The 17,067-nt window shown below is 52.4% G+C and overlaps 1 protein-coding gene across 1 annotated transcript in view; it reads right to left on the bottom strand.

Moving 5' to 3' along the window:
* Positions 1-17,067, bottom strand: part of LOC147123962 (uncharacterized) — a 31,433-nt gene that overhangs the window by 7,529 nt on the left and 6,837 nt on the right. The window contains exons 4-7 of the mRNA XM_086002667.1: positions 14,875-14,946; positions 12,109-12,180; positions 3,785-3,856; positions 771-872 (exon numbers count right to left, since the gene is read on the bottom strand). Of these exons, the coding sequence (XP_085858793.1) occupies positions 771-872; positions 3,785-3,856; positions 12,109-12,180; positions 14,875-14,946 (318 nt within the window). The remainder of the gene's footprint in view (positions 1-770; positions 873-3,784; positions 3,857-12,108; positions 12,181-14,874; positions 14,947-17,067) is intronic.

Genomic DNA, 17,067 nt, shown 5'->3' with positions numbered 1-17,067 from the left:
CACCTCTCAAATTACTCCCATACTGCATCCCAAAATATCATTTTCTGTCAGAAATCCATCTAATTTATATTTGAATGATTCAACACTAACCGCTTCCACTGTCTCCCGAGGGAACCTGTTCCATGGATTGGCCGCTCGCTCACTGAAATATTGGCCTCGATATTAACCCCCCTACGACAGGTGAGGGGGGGTTGGGGGCGGAGTCTAATACGGGGAACGCCCCCCCAGCACGTCGCGCACGGCAGCGGATATTGGTGCGTCCAAGTGTCCCGCCGCGGGGAGGCGGGTCACCTTCATTGACATATTTAAATCCGGCTCTCTCAGCGCTGTCAATTTGCAAGGCAGGAAACGGAACAAATAAAATGATAACGAGGACTTGCCGTTAAATTCAGCAGGACCTCTGTCCTCGGCCTTGCCGGGTTCTTCAGCCGTGTTCAGTCTCCCCCATGCCCTCCCTCCCTCCCCGTAACTATCAGGGCCATTGTTTCCGCAGATTCGTTTTGAATTAACCCCCATTCAAGCTCAGGCCGTGTCCTCTGGATCTACTGTTCTGGACACGGTGAAACAGCTCGTCACTTTCCTTCAGAATGCCAAAATGAGAAATCGTATCACCCCTCAACCTTCTCTGTCCCAGTGAGAACTTGCCCCATTTACATAATCACTCCTCATGGTCCAATCCCTCCAACCCCTCCTTCATTACTAGGCTGTAATTGAACAACACAGTGATGGCACAGTGTAATAACGTTCAAGGGCTATTCTTGTCATCTTACCTGTCTGTTCTTCTTGAGGTGGTTTGGGTTTGTTGACAGTGCTATAGAGAGCATCTTCTCCCTCCTGCGCATCTATCAAGACACAATCGATTACCTCCATAGCTGAGTCATAGACAATAGAATTAGGAAACCAAATGCTCCCTGTTACTGACAATCTGTTCCATTGAATTGATGATTACGTGACAGGCCTGATCCCAGTCAGGACAATCCCATTGTCTGATCAACCCAAAGGCCATTTAACACAAGAGCAAGAAAATGTGCTTAGCAATGACCTTTTAAGACAAAGATTCAGGATTTTGTGTTTTGAAAACAAACTTGGGAGATGGGGCAGAATTTCTCTGGGATTTGATCACAGCAATTTCACCGGGATCGCTCCCGTCGGTGACCTCTGCCACTGACCCCCACCGGAGTGTGCAGAGTCAGTGGGAGGTCATGTGTGTTCCACATATCGCCACTATGGGCAGCCCCGTACACGGTCAGTCTATAAAAGGCACGCCCTCGTGCCAATTGCAGATATGTGAAAGGTTTACTCTTTAATTCAAGGTTAGAATCAGTTTTGGCTGCTTGCTCTCCTTACCTGTCACTGCTTGGTGGGGTCTTAGAAATTGAACAGTGCTGTAGACGGGGAGACATGGAAGCTCCTGTGGATCTGTAAAGGACACAGTCAGTCACTTCCTTCTTACATCCTTATCGGCAAAACTTTGATACAATTTAATGGTACTGTATAATAATAATGAATTCAACAGCAACTTGTATTTATATAGCGCCTTTAATTTAGTAAAACGTCCCAAGGCGCTTCACAGGAGCGATTATCAAACAAAATTTGACACCGAGCCACATAAGGAGAAATTAGGACATGCTTGGTCAGACATGCAGGTTTTAAGGAGCATCTTGAAGGAGGGGAGAGGCGGAGAGGTTTTGGGAGGGAATTCCGGGCCTAGGCAGCTGAAGGCACGGCCGTCAATGGTGCAGCGATGAATTTCGGGGATGTGCAAGAGGCCAGAATTGGAGGAGCGCAGAGATCTGTATTGTTGGAAATTGCTGTATTCTTTTGCTGTTTCATTAGTTAAAGCTAGTAGACAGGAACAAAAAGCCATCACACAAAGTCTAATGGAATCTGGAGCACTCGTTCAGTTCTGGGCCCCGCACCTCAGGAAGGATATACTGGCCTCGGAGGGGGTGCAGCGCAGATTCACCAGAATGATACCGGAGATTAGAGGGTTAAATTACGAGGGCAACTGGCATAAAGGTGGTTTTCATTCCCTTGACTATAGTAGATTGAGGAGTGAGCTCATCAAGGTGCTTCAAATGATGAAGGGATTCGATAGGATAGATACAGAGAAACAATTTCCACTGATGGGGGAAGTCAAGAACGCGAGTATAAAACCTTAAAATTATAGCTAGGCCATTTAGGAGGGAAATCAGGAAGCACGTTACCACACAATGGGGAGTAGAAACCTTGAATTTTTGCCCCAATAAGGCTTTGGATGCTGGGACAGTTGGAGCTTTCGAGACTGAGATTGATAGATTTCTGTTTGGTAAGGGTATCAAGAGATCAGGAACTAAGGCAGGTGAATGGAGTTAAGGTACAGAAAACTCTCCTGAAATACCTATTGGATTTATTAGTGACTATCTTTTATTTATGGCCCCTAGTTCTGGACTCCCCGCAAATCGAAACATCTTCTTTACCAACTATCCCATCGAACCCTTTCACAATTTTAAAGTCCTCTATCAGGTCACCACTCAGTCTTCTCTATTCTAGAGAAAAGAGCCCCAGCCTGTTCAATCTTTCCTAATGGGTATAACCTCTCAGTTCTGGTATCATTGCAGCAAATCCTTTTTGCACCTACTCCAGTGCCTCTATATCCTTTTTGTAATATGGAGACCAGAGCTGTGCACAGTTCTCAAAGTGCGGTCTAACCAATCTGTTTAGTATCACTTCTCTGCTTTTCAATTCTATCCCTCTAGAAACGAACCCCAGTTCTTGGTTTACCTTTTTATGGCCTTATTAACCTGTGTCGCTAATTTTAGTGATTTGTGTATCTGTACCCCCAGATCCCCTCCAAGTCACACACCATCCTGACTTAGAAGTATATCGCCGTTCCTTCATCATTGCTGGGTCAAAATCCTGGAAATCCCTCCCACGTAGACACTTATTTTCCAAGGAGTGTGTGGCCTCCTTATTCTTCCTACCGAAATGCACCACCTCACACTTATCTACATTGAAGTTCATTTGCCAATTACACGCCCATTCTGCAACTTTATTAATGTCTTCATGTATTTTGTCGTGGTCCTCCTCTGCATGAACTGCAACCCCCCAGTTTGGTGTTGTCCGCAAATTTTGAAATTGTGCTTCCCATTCCCGAGTCCAAGCCGTTTCTGTAACTTGTGAGCAACTGTGGTCACAGCACCGCTCCTTAACCGCTGCGCTCTGCTTTCTGTGTTGTAGCTGCTGGTGGAGTCACCTCATGTGGAGGCACAAGTAAGGATTGTGATGGAATACTCTCCACTTGACTGGATGAGTGCAGCTCCAACAACACTGAAGAAGCTCGACACCATCCAGGACAAAGCAGCCTGTTTGATTGGCACCCCATCCACCACCTTAAACATTCACTCCCTCCACCACCAGTGTACTGTGGCTGGTGTGTACCATCTACAAGATGCACTGCAGCAACTTGCCAAGGCTTCTTCGGCAGCACCTCCCAAACCCGCAACCTCTACCACCTAGAAGGACAAGGGCAGCAGGCGCATGGGAACACCACCACCTCCAAGTTCCCCTCCAAGTCACACACCATCCTGACTGAGAAGTATATCGCCGTTCCTTCATCGTCGCTGGGTCAAAATCCTGGAACTCTCTCCCTAACAGCACTGTGGGAATACCTTCACCACACGGACTGCAGCGGTTCAAGAAGGCTGCTCACCACCACCTTCTCAAGGGCAATTAGGGATGGGCAATAAATGCTGGCCTTGCCAGTGACGGCCCACATCCCATAAACAAATTTTTAAAAATTTACCTGTCTCGGCTTGCTGTGACTCCGTAAAATTAACAACACTGTAAACATCATCACTTCCAAGTTCTTGTGGATCTGTCAAAGACACACAAATGTAAGAAAATATGGAACATGGATTTTTTTGACTGGAGTTACATAGGTGAAAGGACCATTATACAGGACCCCATCGAGGCTGGAAAAATAGAAGAGAAAATGAGCTGAATCACAAAGTAATGATTCGGGGAAACATAGAAACATAGAAGATAGGAGCAGGAGTAGGCCATTCGGCCCTTCGAGCCTGCTCCGCCATTCAACGAGCTTTTAAAAACTCTCGGAAAACTCTTAGCTTTTGGGCTTTGTGTCTTATCCGTGGCTCCGTTGGTAGCACTCTCACCCTCAATGTCTGAAGACCGTGGGCTCAAGTCCCACTCCAGAGATTGGAGCACATAATGCAGACCGACATCCCCAGTGCAGTGCTGAGGGAGTGCTGCACTGTCAGAGGTGCCATCTTTCAGATGAGACGTTAAACCGAGGCCCCGCCTGCTCTCATAGGTGGGGGTAACAGATCCCATGGCCACTATTTTGAAGAAGAGCAGGGGAGTTCTCCCCGGTGTCCTGGCCGATATACATTTCTCAAACCTAAAACAGATTATCTGGTCATTATCACATTGCTGTTTGTGACACCTTGCTGTGTGAAAAATTGGCTGCTGCGTTTTCCACATTACAACAGTGACTACGCTTCAAAAGTAATTCATTGTACAAGAAGCGTTTTGTGACGTCCTGAGTTTGTGAAAGGTGCGACAGAAATACAAGTTCATTCTTTAACAGCCTGTAGATTGTGGGACGGGACAACTCGGGTGGGACGGGTCGACTCGGGCGGGACAGGCGGACTCGGGCGGGGGCGGGCGGACTCGGGCGGGGGCGGGCGGACTCGGGCGGGGACGGGCGGACTCGGGCGGACTCAGGCGGGGGCGGGCGGACTCGGGCGGGGACGGGCGGACTCGGGTGGGACGGGCGGACTCGGGCGGGGGCGGGCGGACTCGGGCGGGGACGGGCGGACTCGGGCGGGGGCGGGCGGACTCGGGCGGGGGCGGGCGGACTCGGGCGGGGGCGGGTGGACGGGGGGGGACGGGCGGACTCGGGCGGGGACGGGTGGACTCGGGGGGGGACGGGTGGACTCGGGTAGACAATAAGTTCTATATTTTTGTTGTTTCGGAAACGAACGGGATTGATTTCCATCCCTGTTTTCGGGTGGGAACAGGGCGGTAGACAGATTAAAATTGGAGTGCAGAACACACCGCCCCATTCCAACCGTCGTTCCGCCTGCCGCCATTTAGATTGGGGCCTTCAGGTAGGCTGTTGAGGCTCGTGCCCGAAACAGGTGGGAGCCTCATTATTCAAAGCAAATCGAGGATCCTACGATGTCTCGGAAACCTCGCTGCTCCTTTCAAGTAGCAATGGGATAGGACATCGAGCAGCCGGACGGTCTGAAAGGGGCCGCTGGAGGCTGCTCCAAAACCAGGGCACTTAGAGTTTTATATTAGCATTAATGTTCCTCCTGGCCCCACAAAGATCAGCCCACCCAATGCCTGAAGCCCTGTCGCCCTCCCCCGGGATCGCCCCCTTCCCCCGCTCCCCTACCAGGACCCCACTTGCTCTGCGGAGGAGCCGCTCCATTTCCCAACTGGCCCGTTGCTCCAATCGGGCGAGCAACTCCTCTCAAAAATGCGAATCCGACCCAACCATCAAAATGGTTCAGTCCTTCGACCGCTTTCATTGGGTGGGAGGGCAGTGAGCTCGCTCCGCCTACCCCCTGCCCAATGAAAGGGCTCGCATCAAGGTCAGCCCCAATGGGTTAGAATGGGAGACCAGTCTTAGTTCCAACACAGGGATGGTGAAGGGAGGGGGAAGAGGTTACAGAATGATGCATTTTGATCACCTTATCTGAGTAAGGATGTTCTTGCCATGGAGGGAGTGCAGCGAAGATTCACCAGACTTATTCCTGGGATGGCAGGAATGACGTATGAGGAGAGATTGGGTCGATTGGGCTTGTACTCGCTGGAGATTAGAAGAATGAGAGCGGATCTCATTGAAATTTATAAAATTCTAACAGGACTAGACAGACTAGATGCAGGAAGGATGTTCCCGATGATCGGGGAGTCCAGAACCAGGGGTCACAGTCTAAGGATAAGGGATAAGCCATTTAGGACTGAGATGAGGAGGAATTTCTTCACCCAGAGAGCAGTGAACTTGTGGAATTCTCTACCACAGAAGGCAGTAGAGGCCAATTCATTAAATATATTCAAGAAGGAGTTGGATATATTTCTTAAGGCTAAAGGGATCAAGGGATATGGGGAGAAAGCAGGGACAGGGTACTGAATTTGGATGATCAGCCTGATCGCATTAAATGGCGGAGCAGGCTCGAGGGGCCGAATGGCCTACTCCTGCTCCTATCTTCTATGTTTCTATTTGCAGCTTAGGAGGAACAAGAGGACTGTAGATCTTAGCAGCATCGAAATAAAACAAAGACAAAAAAGTTTGCAATGGAGAGAGAGGCATTCGAGGCTACAAGTGAGAGAGGGCGAGTCTAGAACTAGGAGTCAGAGTCTCAGGATAAGGTGTCGGCCATTTAGGACTGAGATGAGAATTTTCTTCACTCAGAGGGTGGTGAATCTTTGGAATTCTACACCTCAGAGGGCTGTGCATGCGGAGTCGTTGACTATATTCAAAACAGAGTTAGATAGATTTTTGGACTCAAGGGGAATTAAGGGATATGGGGATCGGGCGGGAAAGTGGGGTTGTGGTCGATGATCAGCCATGATCTGATTGAATGGCGGAGCAGGCTCGAGGGGCCGTATGGTCAACTCCTGCTCCTGTTTCTTAAGTTCTTGCATATCCATTTGTTTAACCTGTGTCCTATCCTTGGGCACAAGAGGTGTTAGAAGAGTTTCCCCTGATATGGGAGCAGTATTGAAAAATCTTGGATGGATTAAGCTTCACAAAGAGTTAAGAGTTGTCGAGGGGAAAAGAAGCGTGGAGAAAGAATCCAACCCACTGAGAGGCAACGTCAGTGATGGAGGGGTTGTAGGCGTTCCATTTAATATTACAGTGTGGGAGACTACAGTCTCCCGCGTAAAGAAATAGGCAACACAGCGAGCTACAAGAAATAGGTCTTTACTCCAGCTCTCACAATACAGTACTGAATTCGTAAAGCCCGCGAACCTGTGATGACTCACGGATTGGTCACCTGCTGGAACCTGATTGGTTTTCCTTCTCTCAGCAGCAGGCAAGTCTGAACATGCCTTATTCCTCTCAGCTTGCAACTGTCTTGCGGGGGGAGGGGAATACAGCAGTTAAAAGGGGATTATACAGGTTTATCTACATACACACAGTGTTTCCCCAATACGCCCCCCCAGAATCCTCGTTAACTGTAAAAGTCAGTCTCTGCGGAGGTTTGACCAAACGGCCGTAGCGGCTGTAGTAGCCATCTGGCGTGTGAGGAGGGCTGTCTGGGAGGTCGGCCGGTTGGTTCGTTGGCTGATCTGGTGGCTGGTCTACCGGTGGGCTGGCTGGATGGGCTGCCGGCGAAGGTGGGGCGGCGGCCGGGAAGTAAGGTTCTGGCGTATCTTGGTCCTCTTGTGGGGCCGCCGCCAATGCGGGAGGTCTGCCCCACCGTGGGGGAAGAGCCGGACGAAACGGGAAGCTGAGGTCCAGGTGCGCCGGTTTGAGGCGGTCTACTGAGATAAGGTCCGGCTTCCCGCCGACGTCGATAAGAAAAGCTTTGTCCCCCATCTCCAATACTGAGAAGGGGCCGGTGTATGGTGCCTGCAGCGGGCCTCTGTGCGCGTCCCGGCGCACGAAGACGAACTCCGCATGTCATAAGTCTCGAGGCACGTAGGACGGCTGCGGGCCGTGTTGCGAAGTGGGCACTGGACGGAATTGCTGGGCCGCGTCCTGGTGCAGGGAAAGCTGTCTGGCGGCTGACCATGGCTCCGTTGTCAGGGGGAGGAAGTCGCCTGGTACTCTGAGCGGTTGGCCATAGACCATCTCGGCCGCGGAGGTCCTCTTTGGGCGCGGTGCGCAATCCCAGGAGGACCCAGGGTAGTTTGTCAATCCAGCTGGTGTCGGCCAGGCTGGCGCGGAGGGAGGCTTTCAAGGAACGATGAAAGCGCTCGCAGAGCCCGTTGGCCTGCGGGTGGTAGGCTGTTGTCCTGTGCAACTTGGTGCCGAGGCCGGCGGTGATGGCATTCCACAAGTGGGAGGTGAACTGGGGGCCACTGTCCGAGGATATGTCGGTCGGCACGCCGAACCGGGCCACCCATGTCGAGACGAATGCTCGCGCGACGTCGGTCGTGGTGGTGGAGGAGAGGGGAACCGCCTCGGGTCATCTGGTGGTGCGGTCGACGATCGTGAGCAGGTGTGTGAAACCATGCGACGACGGCAAGGGGCCTACCAGATCGACGTGGACGTGGTCGAAACGCCTCTCGGGCACCGGGAAACACTCCAATGGCGCCTTGGTGTGCTGCTGGACCTTAGCGCACCAACAGGCCACGCATGTGTTGGTCCAGTCTCACATCCTTGTGGAGCCCAGGCCAGACGAACTTGGCGGACATGAGTTTCTGAGACGCACGCATCCCTGGATGTGAGAGGCCGTGGATGATGTTGAAAACTCGCTTGCGCCAGGCGGATGGGACGACCGGCCTAGGCGAGGGGACTGAGACGTCGCACAGGAGGGTTGTGCCGGCTGCGTGGAAGTGGATGTCGGCCAGAGTGAGGCTGGTGGTTGACGTCCTGAGGGCCTGGATCTCTGCGTTGGCGGCCTGGTCTCTCGCCATGCTGCCGTAGTCGACGCCCAGGTGCGCTGCATGGAGCGAGGGTCTTGAGAGGCAGTCGGCCACAAAATTGTCCTTGCCGGCGACGTGGCGGATGTCCGTGGTGAACTCCGAGATGAAGTTGAGTTGGCGCTGTTGGCACGCGGACCAGGGTTCGGTTACTTTGACCATGGCGAAAGTGAGTGGCTTGTGGTCCACGAATGCGGTGAACGGCTGGCCTTCCAGGAGGAAACGGAAGTGCCGGATTGCCAGGAACAGGGCCAGGAGCTCTCTGTCGAACGTGCTGTAGGCCTGCTCGTTCTTGCGCAGCTGTCGGCTGAAAAATGCCAGTGGTTGCCACGCGCCTTCGACCCACTGTTGCTGGACAGCGCCGACGGCGTAATCCGAGGCGTCCGTGGTGAGGGCGGTCTTGGCGCCCGGGATGGGGTGGGCCAGTAGTGTGGCGTTGGCCAAGGCGCTTTTGGTCTGGTGGAAGGCTGTCGCCATCTCACTGGACCAGGTGAGTTGCTCTTTGCCCGTTTTGCCGCTGGTGGCTTCGTAGAGAGGGCGCATGAGTGAGGCGGCCTTGGGCACGAAACGGTGATAGAAATTGACCATCCCAAAAATTCCTGCAGCGCCTTGACCGAGGTGGGCTGGGGAAAGTCCGCCACCGCCTGCACCTTGGAAGGTAGGGGAATGGCTCCCCTTGGCGAGATTCTGTGACCGAGAAAGTCAATTTGGGCTGCTCCGAACTGGCATTTGGCCGGGTTGATGTTTAGCCCGTGTTGGCTGAGGCGCTGGAAAAGAGAGCGCAAATGCGCGATGTGCTCGGCCTTGCTGGTGCTGGCCATGAGGATATCGTCCAGATAGACGAACAGGAAGCCCAGGTCCCGTAGGACGGAATCCATGAGCTGTTGGAAGGCCTGTGCGGCGTTCTTGAGCCCGAAGGGCATGCGCAGGAACTCGAACAGTCCGAAGGGGGTGATGACCACTGTCTTCTGGACGTCTGCGTGGTGGACGGGGACCTGATGGTAGCCGTGAATCAGGTCGACCTTGGAAAAGACGGACTTTCCTGCTACGTGTGCCGAGAAGTCTTGTATGTGCGGAATGGGGTATCTATCGGGCGTGGTGGCGTCGTTGAGCCATCTGTAGTCACCGCAGGGGCGCCAGCCACCGCCCGGCTTGGGCACAATGTGGAGGGGGGACGACCAGGGACTGTTCGAGCGGCGGATGATGCCCAGTTTCTCCATCATGGCAAATTCTTCCTTGGCCATCGCCATCTTGGCTGGGTCCAGGCGTCTGGCTCGGGCGAACACTGGTGGTCCCGTAGTGGCGATGTGGTGCTCGACACCATGCTTGGCTGCGAAGGTCGGTTGTGTGAGCCTCGGGAAATCTGCGAGTAGGCGGGCGTAGTCGTCATCCGCCGGGGCAGAGCAGGACCCGATGAGGGCCGAGCTGTTGCTCTGCTGGCAGGCCAGTGAAGCGAAAGTTGCTGCGTCGATCAGGCACCTGTCGCGGACGTCGACCAGGCATCCGCGGGCGCAAAGAAAATCGGCGCCCAGCAAGGGATGTGCCACCGAGGCCGTCACGAAATCCCACGTAAATCGCTGGCCGTTGAAACAAACCTCGGCCCGTCGCTTTCCAAAAGTAGCGATGGCTGCGCCATTTGCCGCCACAAGGGGTGGGCCGCTGCAGCCTGCCTGGATGTCGAGCTGGGAGGCAGGAATTATGCTGCATTGGGCTCCGGTGTCGCAAAGGAATCTGCGCCCTGAAAGGGAGTCGGTTATGTACAGCAGTTTACCTGCGGTGCTGATGGCCATCATGGCAGCGGGGGTGCGGGGCTGGCGCGTTGGGCCGGGCGGCCATCTTGGTTTGATCAAAAGAGCAGGGTGCTCTGCAGCGTTGGGCCTTGTGGCCGAAACGCGCGTGGTAGTAGCATAGTTCTGCGGCCTGGCGTGGCGGTGCGCGCTTGGTGGTGTCGGGGAGCCTCGCGGCTGCACAGCCGAGTTGGGCGACGGCGAAGACTTTGTCCGCGGCAGCTGCCAGTTGTACGCAGTCCGTGATCGGGGACCCCGCGAGGGCAGTCTGTACCTGCTGAGGAAGCAGGCTGAGGAAAAGGGCCCGAAACAAGAAGCACTGCGGTTCAGAGCCCAGGAGCGCAAGCATCCGGCTCATCAACTGGGTCGGGGTAGAGTCGCCGAGGCCTGGTAGTGAAAGAAGCCTGCGGGCCCTCTCCTCCCCGGACAGGCCGTAAGCCTGCAGCAAGCGGCCATTAATGGTTGAGTACTTGCCGGTCTGTGGTGGGTTCCCCAGCAGGTCGAGAACTTCGGCGGCGGTGGAGCTTGCTAGTGCCGAGACTACGTGGAGGTACCTTTCTTCATCGTCTTGAACCCTGCGAAGGGTGAATTGGGCCTCCGTGTGCGCGAACCAAGATGGTGCTTGGTGTTCCCAGAAGGTGGGGAGCTTCAAGGACGCGGCGCCGGCCGACATCGGGCTGCTGCTGGTTGCCGTCGGGTCATTGCTGGCCTCTGTAGGGCTACGTGAGTCGGGGGCTTCGGCCGCCGACATTCGGGGTCACCAATGTGGGAGACTACAGTCTCCCACGTAAAGAAATAGGCAACACAGCGAGCTACAAGAAATAAGTCTTTACTACAACTCTCACAATACAGTACTGAATTCGTAAAGCCCGCGAACCTGTGATGACTCACGGATTGGTCACCTGCTGGAACCTGATTGGTTTTCCTTCTCTCAGCAGCAGGCAAGTCTGAACATGCCTTATTCCTCTCAGCTTGCAACTGTCTTGCGGGGGGAGCGGAATACAGCAGTTAAAAGGGGATTATACAGGTTTATCTACATACACACAGTGTTTCCCCAATAAACAGGAGATAATCAGGACAAGAATGGAATTAAATGAAGAAGGATCAAGGGTGGATCTATCAAAGACTGGAAGTATAGCAGATGGTGGAACTCGAGGGACAAAGGAGGGTGTTTTCACCTTCACCACTTGGGCAGTAAACTGGTGAAGCATATCGCCCGCCCGTTACAGAACCCGCTCAGACTGAGATCGATAGGTTTTTGTTGGGTAAGAGTACCAAGGGACAAGGAGCCAAGGCGGGTAAATGCTGAGGTACAGATCAGCCATGATCTGATCGAATGGTGGAACAGGCTCGAGGGGCTGAATGGCCTCCTCCTGTTCCTATGTAGGGCTTATTTTAACAAGTGCAGTGACTCAGTCCGACTCCCCTCAGCTGTTTGAGGTGTCAGCCCACCCTATACCCGTGTCTCTTTCTCCGGGTAACCCCCTCTCCCTGCTCCCTGCTGTCGGCTTATTGCTGCGCTCAGGGATGGATGGACTTTGTAAACTTCCACGTGTAACTCGCAAGGGATGGTGTAAATCTGTAGAAAACCAATTGTAATGACACAGATGAATGACACTGCAGGAGATCAGCTTTTAAACACGGGTTTTAAGCTTAAGTATGTATTTCAAAGAATGTTCTCAATGCGAAGCAGGAGTTGTGAGTGGATGTGTCTCATTACCTGGCTCGGCTTGCTGTGACACCATATCATTAGCAACACTGTTAACAGGAACACCTCCAGGTTCTTGTGGATCTATCAAAGACACAGAAACGTAAGAAAGTATTTCTGTAGAAATCAATCAAAATGATAATCAGGCGAGTGGGCTCTTTAACGGGTGGGTGATCTGCTCCACCAGTTTACCGTCCAAGGAAAACCCTCCATGCTCCCCCCACCTGCCCCCCACCCAGAGTAGATCTAGCGATCCAGCTATTGTGCTGTGCGTGGAATTCCGACCGTGTTCCAGCCCGACAAACCTCCGAGATCTCTGCGCTCCTCCAATTCTGACCTCTTGCGCATTCCCGATTTCCATCACTCCACCATTGGCGGCCGTGCCTTCAGCTGCCTAGGCCTTAAGCTCTGGAATTCTCTCCCTAAGCCTCTCCGCCTCTCGCTCCTTCTTTAAGACCCGCCTTAAAACCTACCTCTTTGACCAATCTATCCTAATATCTCCCTATGTGGCTCGGTGTCAAATATTGTTTGACAATCACTCCTGTGAAGGGTCTTGGGATGTTTTACTATGTTAAAGGTGCTATATAAATACAAGTTGTTGTTGTTTTATGCTCTCGGAATGTGTGAGCTGAAGGGACCTGTAGAGGAGAATTAACAGAAAAAGAGTCGGACAGGGTTTGGGTGATAATTGGAAGAGAGGACTGAGATGGAGAAAGAACAAAGTGGGAAAGGTTCTTGGGTTGAAGGGACAAGACTCTGAAGATGAGCCCTCATCTACCGCATGGGGCAATGTCTGGGAAACTAGATAGCCATGAACGTAACTGTGGTGGAAGACCTCATGCCCCAACAACCTGTGCCCTGTCCAATGAGGCGCCATGCCAGGACCTTTGGCTCATCTCTTTCCCCTTGGCTCTCAGTGCTCTGTATTGAGACTCTGCTGGCTGTAGTTTCTGCTGCTAGCTCTGCATTCTTCAGTCTTGCCCGCCTCTGCTGGGTGGGGCACTTGCCCAGTAACGGTGGGGCAGAGAGCAACACTTCCAGGGCTGGGTTCTACTGCTCAGGGCAGAGGTCTGGTGGGATGGGAGTTCCGGCCACTCTCCCCCCTTGCCGACCCATTTCCTCGGGTTAGAGTTCATTTGATACGCAGGACAGGGTTTTAAAAAATTAATTCTGAGGATATGGGTGACGCTGGCAAGGCCGGCATTTATTGCCCATCCCGACAAGGTGCTGGTACATCTGATGGCCTGTGGCTGATGGAATTCAAAGTGGGGAAGTGGGAGCTCATCCACTTTGGACCCAAGAAAGATAGATCAGAGTATTTTATAAATCACACGTGAACCGCGGAGGAGCAGGGAGATTTGGGGTCCTGGTAAAGAAATCACTAAAAGCTGGTGGACAGGGAGAAGAATTAATGAAAAAGGCTAATGGGATGTTGGCCTTTATCTCAAGGAGTCCAGATTAAAAAGGGGTTCCAGTTGTATAAAGCTCTGGTTAGACAACATCTGGAGTAACTGCGTTCAGTCCTGGGCACCGCACCTCAGGAAGGACATACTGGCCTCGGAGGGGGAGTAGCTCAGATTCACCAGAATGATACTGGGGATTAGAGGGTTAAATTATGAGGACAACTTGTATAAAGGTGATTTTTATTCCCTTGACTATAGAAGATTGAGGAGTGAGCTCATCAAGGTGCTTCAAATGATGAAGGGATTCGATAGGATAGATACAGAGAAACAATTTCCACTGATGGGGGGGTCAAGAACGTGAGTATATAATCTTAAAATTATAGCTAGGCCATTTAGGAGGGAAATCAGGAAGCACGTTTCCACACAATGGGGAGTGGAAATCTTGAATTCTCGCCCCAATAAGGCTGTGGAAGCTGGGACAGTTGGAGCTTTCGAGACTGAGATTGATAGATTTCTGTTTGGTAAGGGTATCAAGAGATCAGGAACTAAGGCGGGCGAATGGAGTTAAGGTACAGAAAACTCTCCTGAAATACCTATTGGATTTATTAGTGACGATCTCTTATTTATGGCCCCAATTCTGGACTCCCCCGCAAATCGAAACATCTTCTTTACCAACTATCCCATCGAACCCTTTCACAATTTAAAGTCCTCTATCAGGTCACCACTCAGTCTTCTCTATTCTAGAGAAAAGAGCCCCAGCCTGTTCAATCTTTCCTAATGGGTATAACCTCTCAGTTCTGGTATCATTGCAGCAAGTCCTTTTTGCACCTACTCCAGTGCCTCTATATCCTTTTTGTAATATGGAGACCAGAACTGTGCACAGTTCTCAAAGTGCGGTCTAACCAATCTGTTTAGTATCACTTCTCTGCTTTTCAATTCTATCCCTCTAGAAACGAACCCCAGTCCTTGCTTTACCTTTATATGGCCTTATTAACCTGTGTCGCTACTTTTAGTGATTTGTGTATCTGTACCCCCAGATCCCTCTGCTCCTCTATCCCATGGAGACAATTATTTTCCAAGGAGTGTGTGGCCTCCTTATTCATCCTACTGAAATGCACCACCTCACACTTATCTACATTGAAGTTCAATTGCTAATTACACACCCATTCTGCAACTTTATTAATGTCTTCCTGTATTTTGTCACGGTTCTCCTCTGCATGAACTGCAACCCCCCCCAGTTTGGTGATGTCAGCACGGACTGCAGCGGTTCAAGAAGGCTGCTCACCACCACCTTCTCAAGGGCAATTAGGGATGGGCAATAAATATTGGCCTTGCCAGCGACGCCCACATCCCATAAACAAATATTTTTTTTTACCTGTCTCAGCTTGCTGTGACTCTGTAAAATTAACAACACTGTAAACATCATCACTTCCAAGTTCTTGTGGATCTGTCAAAGACACAAAAATGTAAGAAAATATGGAACATGGATTTTTTTGACTGGAGTTACATAGGTGAAAGGACCATTATACAGGACCCTCATCGAGGCTGGAAAAATAGAGGAGAAAATGAGCTGAATCACAAAGTAATGATTCGGGGAACACCAAACTGTGCTTTTAAAAACTCTCGGAAAACTCTTAGCTTTTGGGCTTTGCGTCTTATCCGTGGCTCCGTTGGTAGCACTCTCACCCTCAGTGTCTGAAGACTGTGGGCTCAAGTCCCACTCCAGAGATTGGAGCACATAATCCAGACCGACATCCCCAGTGCAGTGCTGAGGGAGTGCTGCATTGTCAGAGGTGCCGTCTTTCAGATGAGACGTTAAACCAAGGCCCCGCCTGCTCTCTCAGGTGGACGTAACAGATCCCATGGCCACTATTTTGAAGAAGAGCAGGGGAGTTCTCCCCGGTGTCCTGGCCGATATATATTTCTCAAACCTAAAACAGATTATCTGGTCATTATCACATTGCTGTTTGTGACACCTTGCTGTGTGAAAAATTGGCTGCCGCATTTCCCACATTACAACAGTGACTACACTTCAGAAGTAATTCATTGTATAAGAAGCGTTTTGTGACGTCCTGAGGTTGTGAAAGGTGCGACAGAAATACAAGTTCATTCTTTAAAGGCCTGTAGATTGTGGGGCGGGAGGGACTCGGGCCGGGCGGGGGGGACTCGGGCCGGGCGGGGCGGACGGGAGGACTCGGGCCGGGCGGGGCGGACTCGGGCGGGGGACGAGGGGGACTCGGGCGGGGTGGACTCGGGCCGGGCTGGGCGGACTCGGGGGGGGGGGGGGGGGACGGGCGGACTTGGAGGGGGGGGGACAGGGGGGACTCGGGCCGGGCGGGGGGACAGGGGGACTCGGGCCGGGCAGGGCGGACTCGGGGTGGGGGGGGGAAACGGGGGACACGGGCCGGGCGGGGCGGACTTGGGGGTTGGGGGGGAACGGGGGGACTCGGGCGGGGGGGGGGGGTGGCGGCGGGGGGGGACTCGGGCCGGGCGGGGGGGACCTCGGGTAGACAATTAGTTCCATATTTTTGTTGTTTCAGAAACTAACGGGATCGATTTCCATCCCTGTTTTTGGGTGGGAACAGGGCGGTAGACAGATTAAAATTGGAGTGCAGAACACACCGCCCCATTCCAACCATCATTCCTCCTGCTGCCATTTAGATTGGGGCCTTCAGGTAGGCTGTTGAGGCTCGTGCCCGAAACAGGTGGGAGCCTCATTATTCAAAGCAAATTGAGGTTCCTACGATGTCTCGGAAAGCTCGATGCGCCTTTCAGGTAGCAATGGGACAGGACATCGAGCAGCCTGAAAGTCTGAAAGGGACCGCTAGAGGCTGCTCCAAAACCAGGGCAGTTAAGAGTTTTATATTAGCATTAATGTTCCTCCTGGCCCCACAAAGATCAGCCCACCCAATGCCCGAAGCCCTGTTGTCCTTCCCCGGGATCACTCCCTTCCCCCACTCCCCTACCAGCACCCCACTTGCTCTGCTCCGTGGAGGAGCCGCTCCATTTCCCGATTGGCCAGTTGCTCCGATCGGGTGGGCAACTCCTCTCAGATATGCGAATCCGACCCGACCATCAAAATGGTTCAGTCCTGCGATCGCTTTCATTGGGCGGGAGGGCAGCGGGCTCGCACCGCCTACCCCCCGCCCAATGAAAGGGCTCGCATCAAAGTCAGCCCCAATGGGTTAGAATGGGAGACCAGTCTTGGTTCCAACACAGGGATGGCGAAGGGAGGAGGAAGAGGTTAGAGAATGATGCATTTGCAGCTTAGGAGGAACAGGAGGACTGCAGGTCTTAGCAGTATCGAAAAAAAACAAAGGCAAAAAAAATTGCAATAGAGAGAGAGGCGTTAGAGGCTACAAGTGAGAGAGGGAGAGTCTAGAACCAGGAGTCACAGTCTCAGGTTAAGGTGTCGGCCATTTAGGACTGAGATGAGGAGAATTTTCTTCACTCAGAGGGTGGTGAATCTTTGGAATTCTCTACCCCAGAGGACTGTGAAAGCTGAGTCACTGAGTGTATTCAAAACAGGGTTTGATAGATTTTTGGACTCTAGGGGAATTAAGGGATA

The sequence above is a fragment of the Somniosus microcephalus genome, chromosome 1 (assembly GCF_052327205.1).
Source record: "Somniosus microcephalus isolate GS21.2 chromosome 1, FLI_Smic_1.0, whole genome shotgun sequence".
NCBI classification, from domain to species: Eukaryota; Metazoa; Chordata; class Chondrichthyes; order Squaliformes; family Somniosidae; genus Somniosus; species Somniosus microcephalus.
The sequence above is the reverse complement of the archived record's forward strand: the minus strand, read 5'-3'. Positions and strand labels throughout refer to the sequence as shown.